General features: G+C 33.9%; 1 protein-coding gene across 1 annotated transcript; it reads right to left on the bottom strand.

The window, feature by feature from the left end:
- Positions 1–786: 786 nt before the first annotated feature.
- Positions 787–2,543, bottom strand: LOC120092848 (Eukaryotic aspartyl protease family protein). The gene has a single exon (XM_039051078.2). The coding sequence runs from the start codon at positions 2,406–2,408 to the stop codon at positions 1,059–1,061; it is 1,350 nt and encodes a 449-aa protein (XP_038907006.1). The 5' UTR covers positions 2,409–2,543; the 3' UTR covers positions 787–1,058.
- Positions 2,544–8,113: the final 5,570 nt, after the last annotated feature.

The raw sequence follows: 8,113 nt of genomic DNA, 5'->3' as shown, positions 1-8,113 counted from the left end.
CGAAATATCGATGTCGATAAAAATATCGAGGCTCTAATTTGATGAAAATATCAACATCGATGGAAATTTCGATAAAAATTATGAAAAATGATGGAAATTGTTATAATTATTCAATGAAAATTTGATTGTGGCTTAATTAGATTATAATTGACCATTTGTAATCACAATTTCTATAAAGTAAGATAATGTTTGTATAAATATTGATGCGAGAGCAAAAATTTAAAAAATAAATTGAAATAATTACAAAATAATATAAAATTTAAGAATATTTTGAGATGAAATAATGTGAAATTTTAATGAAAAAAGTCCGAATGGGGTTAAAAATAAATACATGTTTTTTTTTTCAAATTCAATTTCTTTATAAATGAAATTTGGTAAAAAAAAAAAAAAATAAAGCTACAAATGGAGAGAAGTTAGAAATTAGAAAAAGTAACACATAGAAAAGACTTAATCATTTGTCGAAAATAATATCCACATGTCAAACTATAGAATTTTAGATCATAAAATTGAAAAAATTGAATAATTAATTAAAAAAATTGAAAATTTCTTAAAATATCAAAATTTCTCAAAATTTCATCAAGATAGGAGGAATCAAGTATTTTCCAAATATTATCGAAATTTCATGGAGAAAAACGAAAATTTTCCTAATCAAAATCTTGAGGCCATCAAAATCTTTAAATTTCAAGGTTTCGATGAAAACTTTAAATCAAGTGTGAATCTATAGATTTTAAAAGAATGTCATATTACACATAAAATAAAAAATTATCATAATTAGTAGACAAAATCTGTCACTAAACCTGAAATTTAAATATATTATATAATATATTTATATATATGCAAAGGTGGAGAAGGGGCAAAAGGATCGTGATACAAGTAGACAAATAAACACAATGTCCAAAAATCAATGACTTTTTGTATACTGGAATCCATAGTACCTTATTATTATTAAAAATTTAAAAACTGTTTTTTAATAATTTTTAGCAAATCGAAAATGAGTTGCGAGTTCCAAACTCATGAGTCGAGTTAAGAAAAATAAAGAAAACAAAAAAGTTCCAAGTTCATGGAAGGCCACAGCCCCGCCTTGAAAAACCCAGCCTGGCCGCGTCCTTATCGAACTCCAACAAGAATCCTTGCTGCATCAGATTCCCAATCACCGAAAACCCATTGCCGGAATCCACCGGTCGGATCGCTAAGCACATTACTCGCTCCTCCGTTTCCAGAAAGTAGTTTCTCGGCGGCGGCGCAAACACCGCCCCACCACCGAGTCGGAATCTGAGTCGCGGCAGACTCGGCCGCCGCGAGGAGTCTGACGCGTTCACGCACAGATCGAACCCCGGAGTCAACTCGGATGCACTCGGTAGTTTCACTCGCCGTCTTACCGCCTTCAGCACCTCGTCGTACGCCGCCTTCGCTAAGTACGTCAGCGTCGTCCCTGAATCCACCACCGTGCCGCCGTTTCCCTGCTTGTCCATTGCCCACACGGCGGGGTTGATGGGTAATTTCACGCCGTCGACGGTGATGCTGTGGATGGCAATGTAGTAGAATGTGGGGGAGAGAGGGTTAATCTGTAAGGGGGTGTAGCTGATTTTAGTGGCATTGGTCACCGGGAGGCTACGGTGGCCGCCGCCGATCATTAGGTAGCTGGTGGGCGGAGGAGAGAGTGTGTAATCCATAAGACAGTAAGAAAATTTGTTGCCGAATCGGCGGCCGAGTTGAGAGGAGAAGGAGATGGAGCCTCTGCCCAATCCCATGACGCCACGTGCACCACTGAATTGAGCGCCCGAAACGCTGGGACCCGAGATCCGAAATCCACAGCCGAACGAGAGTCCTTTAAGATGGATTTCGGACCCAGAAAGCGTCTTCAATGTGGTGGTTTCTTTGGAGAAGAAGCCGGAGGAGAGGGAGCCATCGGCGTAGGAGTAGAGGAAGCGGCAAGGGGAGTGGAAGCGCGTGTGGTTACAGAGATGGGGAGGCGCGTGTGGGAGGAGACGGCAGTGGGGGTCGAAGCAGTGGAAAGGGGAGAAGGAAGAGGAGTGGCGAGGGAGGAAGGCGGTGGAGGGAGGGTGGTGGGAGCAGTTGCGGCAGGCGGAGCATTTGACCCAGACGAGGTCGCTGCCGGTATCGGCGACGAGGAGGAGGCTTTGGGGAGGGGTGCCGAGGCGGAGGTCGACGAAGTATTGGCCGGAGCCGGTGGAGGCGCCGGAGATGAGAGGAGATTTGAGAGTGGGGTTGGGGCGAGAGAAGAGGAGGGAGAGGCGGTGGGTATCGGAGGAGAGGGCTTGGGAAGGGGAGGAGAAGGGGGGTTTGTGGAGGAGTGGGAGCTTCAGGTAGTCGGCGGCGGTGGCATTGAAATTGGTGAGAAAGAAGAAGAGAAAAATGAAATGGAAGAATGGGGAAATGGGGAGCATTGTTGTTTGCAATTTGGATTTGGAAGAACACTCAAGTGGGTAAAACTAAGAAAACCGATGAGACGGACGCCGGAGGGAACAAATGTGTTTATTCTTTCAATTTTTGGGCTCTCTTTTGGGCCCAATTATGCCCAATCCAACATCAAACTTCAATTTCCATTTTATATATGCATAAATCATCACATCTACATAAGTATAAGAGTTAAATTTTTAAAATTAAAAGTTTAAGGGTATAATTATAACTATCACTATATAGTTTTTGTTATTTACCAAAAAAATTAATATTTTCATTTAATTTTTATTATTTTTATAGTTGAACATGAATTTTGAACATCTAAAACCTCCTCTTTGTAACCATTATTCCTTTGCCTTTGGTTTGTTATTATTATTCTTTTACATAAAAAGTTATGTTTGTTTTCTTACAACTTCTTTATCATATTTTTCATATTTCCTAATTAAACACATAAACTCTTAACCAAATTTTAAAAACCAAAAATGGTTAAAAAATGTTTCCAAAACAAAAACAAGTTTCTAGAAGTTGTTTGGTAGAAATCTGAAAATATAAATTTGAAAAAAAAAAAAGGATTTAATAAAAATAAGATTGTATTTCATATTTCAGACACGTGTTTATTAGCAAATTTGGAAATTTGTTTATAATTTAAACAATTATTCACAATAAACTATGAATATGTTTTATATTTAAAAGTTGTATAATTTTTATTTAGTTATATTGTATAATTTATAATATATTAAAATATATAAGTTTATAACATTACATATCATATTTCTAAATATTTTTATCTTTGTTTAATATAGTTTTACATTTTAAATTTTATAATTTAAAATCTAGATACAATAAAAATATAAAAATTATTGTTATCAGAATTTGTATTGTTTGAATCACAAAATAAAAAAGGTTTCTCAGAATTCAATTTTACCAAACACATATTTGTCAAACTCGATGAATCTAAAAGCATAAAACGAAACGAATCCTAAAATTTCATTTGTTGTGAATTTGAGGAGCACGACGGCGCACGACGAGAACACATATTTGGAGAAAATAATAATTATATAAAATAAAATAAATAAATAATAAAGAATGGATTTCTCCACTTTCTCCAATCCTTTTGGATTGATCACCAATTGTTTGTCCTTCAAAACCCACCAAATGCCACTATTTATAGGCAATTTAGTAAGTAGGAGCTGGATTACATAGATGGTAATAGTGTATAATCTTGAGACACATGGACAACACATGGGTAATAGATAAGTGACACATGGCCAATATATGAGTAATGAATAAGTGGCACATGGCTAATGGACACTAACAATGGGCATCTACATTACACCTAATTTGACATATTTATAATACTCGTCCTTAGATGCCCATTATATATAACATATGTCTCGCTAAAACCTTACTAGGAAAAACCTACTAGGAAAAAAATCATAGTGAAGGAAAAATAGTACATATTTCAAATAATCCGATACTCTTAAAAAGTATTTTTACTCCCCATCATGAAAATATCACTTGAGATCTCTGAGTCATTGCATTGCAATGTTGTGCACCAATTTTTCAAAGGTTGTAATAGGAAATGTCTTTGTAAATAAGTCTGATAAGATATCTTTTAAACCAATTTGTTATACACTGATCATGAGTGTAGAAAAACTTTAGTGAAATATGTTTTGTTCTATCTCCTTAAATATACCCTCTTTTGATTTGAGATATGTCTGCTGTGTTGTCTTCGTATAATATAGTTGGGAGATTTTTACTAGAAGACAAACCACATGTTCCACAAATGTGCTGAGTTATTGATCTTAGCCACACACATTCTCGACTAGCCTCGTGAATTGCAAGAAGTTCAACATGATTTGAGGAAGTGGCTGTTATGGTCTGTTTCACCGGTCGCCATGATATAGTAGTTCCTTCACATGTGAACAGATAACCTATTTGAGATCTAGTTTTGTGTGGATTAGATTAATATTAAAAATCTACATAACCAACTAGACCAAAAAAAAATTATTTGAATAAAACAAATCCATGTCGATCATTCTTTGGAGAAAACAAAGTATATGCTTAATTCCATTCCAATATCTTTTTGTTGGCAAAAGATTATATCTTGCTAATAAATTTACTGAAAATGCAATATATGGTCTTATATTATTAGAAAGATATATAAGTGCACCAATTACACTAAGATATGGTACTTCAAGACCAAGAAGTTCTTCATTATCATCTTGAGGTCGAAATATATCTTTCTTGACATCTAGTGAACGAACTTCCATTGGAATATTCAATGGATGTGCTTTGTCCATATAAAATCTTTTCAAAACTTTTCTTGTATAAGTTGACTGATGAATAGATATCTCATCTGCTAAATGCTCAATTTGCAAGCCAAGGCAAAAAATTGTTCTTCTGATATCTTCCATCTCAAATTCTTTCTTAAGATATTCTATTGCATTTGAAAGCTCTTCAAGAGTTCCAATTTTATTTAAGTCGTCAACATATACAGTTATAATAGCAAATCCTGATTGTGTTTTCTTAATAAAAACATATAGGCATATTGGATTGTTTTGATATCCTTCTTTCAACAAGTATCCACTCAGGCGATTGTACCACATTCGTTCTGATTGTTTCAATCCATATAGCGATCTTTGTAACTTTATTGAATACAGTTCCTGGGAATTTGATTTATATGTTTCAGATACCTTAAATTCTTTTGGAATTCTCATATAAATATCATGATCAAGAGATCCATATAAATGTGTTATGACTACATCCATAAGATACATGTCTAGATTTTCATACACAGTAAGATTAATTAAATATCTTAATATAATTGCATCCACCACCGAAGAATATGTCTTCTCATAATCAATATCAGGTATTTGTGAAAAATCTTATGCAACTAGTCTTGCTTTATATCTCGTGTCCTCATTATCTTCATTTCTTTTTCTCATATCCATGTGTATCCCACAGATTTGATACCTTCTAGTGTTCGGACTACTGGTCCAAAAACCTGACGTTTTGAAAGTGAGTTTAATTCTATCTCGATTGCTTCTTTCCACTGAAGCCAATCTTTTCTATGTCGACATTTTTCAATAGAGTTTGGTTCAGAATCATCATTTTCAGATATAATATCAAAAGCAACATTATACACAAAAATATTGTCAATAACTACATTAGTTTGGTTCCATCTTTTTCTTTTCATGATATAGTTTATTGAAATCTCATTATTATCTTTATGTATTCCATATTTCTCATTTGTCATATCATAAATTTCTTCAAGGGTATTTACATTCTCAACTAATTCTTCTTGACTATTAATTATTTTTCTTTTTCAATGATTTTATTTTTAGAACCCATTGGTCTACAACGCTTCTAGCATGTTCCAAACTCATTAGTGATAACTTTATGTGTTGGGATATTAATTTTTTATGGAACATTTGCAAGCTGGTACTGGTGATTTAGTTACTTTCTTTGCATCTATAAAAGCATCTGGTAACTGATTTGCTATATTTTGCAAATGAATTATCTTCTGAACTTCAAGTTCACATTTATCTGTATGGCTAGATGAGACAATAAACAAGCATTCCATGTAATTTCTTTTTCCAACTTCTTAATTCCTCCCTCTAATATTGAAAATTTTGTCTAATTAAAATCGCAATTAGCAAATCGTACAGTAAATACATCACCAGTTAGGGGTTCAAGATATTTGATAATTGATGGAGAATCATATTCAACATATATTCCTAATCTCCTTTGAGGACCTATCTTGGCACGTTGTGGTGGAGCCATTGGAACACATACTTGAAGGATCCGGGGAAGGTCCTTGAGCGAAAACGAGATCGATCCCAAATCTCAATTTTTACAGAATTTACAATTTACAGAGTCAATACAGTGCATTATGCATTTAATATAAAATAAAGCATGCTTATAAACAAATAAGAAAAATAGAGAGAAGAGAATAGGGAAATGAAAACTAACCATTGAAGAATTTTTCTTCACATTTTTCCTCTCTACAAAAAAATCACGAACTCGAAACCCTAATTTATCCCAAATGGTCACCACCAATTGGTTTCCTCTGTATTCTCTAGGATGAGAATCCAGGAGTTTTGTGGGCTCTGGTTTTTTGAAAGAAGAAGGGAATTGAGATAGAGGAAAAGAGAGATTTAGAGGTTTGGGATTTTTCTCAGAAAAAATCTTCTATGTTCGTCTTTCTATAAAAAAACGAAGAAGAAGATGATGGTCACTCCCAACCGCCCATACAATACGTGGATTGAGAGAGAATAGGGGAGGGAGTTATTTCCCTCCTTTATTTTCAAAATTAAAATTAAAAAAGAACATATAGCTTATGGTTTATATATTGTATCACATACAATATAACCTATAGTTTCAATTCTTTCACCAATGACATTTAATATAAATCTCATTTATATTAAATTTAATTATATGAATCCAATTCATATAATTAATATTTGAATCATATTCAAATACTTATTTCCTCTCATATAAACTTCATATTATAATGTATCAAATACATTATATAATTGTATCATATATAATTAAATTAAATTATTTATATGACATATAATTAATTCCCTCAATGAATTTGAACAATTCAAATTAATCCAAAATTGATTCTCATTTAATTTCTGTTGAGCTACAAAGAGAACCACATGGACCTATATCTTGAAGCTCCAATGGTACTTGAATAATTAATTAAACTCCTTTAATTATATTATTCAATATCTATTAACTGTTGGGCACTGACCGGCAGCTGCACTCTTCGCACTACAGATATATTTATGTGTCCATTGGATATAACCAATCAACAACACAATGACCCTACACAAATTGCTCGTAAGTACAACTAGACGAAAATTATCATTTCACCCCTATAGTTACATCTAACTCCTTAAGTACCACTGATCCCTCCAATGAACAATAAATCATAGTTCAACTATGACTAAACCTCTCTCGAGCTAAGAGAGGATGTGGCACTACATTGTTCAAGCTCTGAAATCAATCCTTAAAGGAGCAATTTATCTACTTTCCCCAACCTTGGGAAAGGAGTGAATTCTATCTTGTATAGTTGTGTTCCCAGCTCCTAAATCAGAAGAATCCCCAAAATGGTAAACTTGTCGAGTCGGTAATCTGGCCACTCTCACCCATAAAAGACCACCTTCAAAGACAAGAGTTCATAACTCACTCAGGATTCAGGTCATGTCACCTATGGTCATCTTGGTGAAATGTAAGTCTCTATTATGAACGGTGTTAAATAATGAAACAAGTCATTTCGTGGTCTGATCTTATACAAACTCCTTTGTATAGAATACTCCTACTCATATGTCTCCACACATGAATGATCAAGATCATATCATTTGTAGCACTTTACAACAATTGTAACATCTACAAAATAGATCGTACTTGTAGTGTCACCAGGATAAAGTATCCAACCTTATCCATCTACTACAGACCATTTAGGTTATCACTTAAATATGATCCACCTATATGTCTCCACATACATGTTTAAGCTATAGAAGATAACCTTGGATGTTAGTTTATTAGTTTGTGGGTTTAATGCTACTAAATGTCAAATAAAACATCTCGTATTTTATTAAATAAATAAATGTTTGTACAATACAATTACAAACTTCAGGAACCTACGAGATTTAGAACATCAACCTCAACAATCTCCCAC

Source organism: Benincasa hispida, chromosome 12 (assembly GCF_027475165.1).
Source record: "Benincasa hispida cultivar pf3 chromosome 12, pf3_genome.v1.1, whole genome shotgun sequence".
In the NCBI taxonomy this organism is placed as follows: Eukaryota; Viridiplantae; Streptophyta; class Magnoliopsida; order Cucurbitales; family Cucurbitaceae; genus Benincasa; species Benincasa hispida.
This window is presented reverse-complemented; position numbering and strand designations above follow the sequence as displayed.

Bases quoted from the DNA above. Each gene is read 5' to 3' on its own strand.
- LOC120092848 (XM_039051078.2), bottom strand. From the start codon at position 2,408: ATGCTCCCCATTTCCCCATTCTTCCATTTCATTTTTCTCTTCTTCTTT.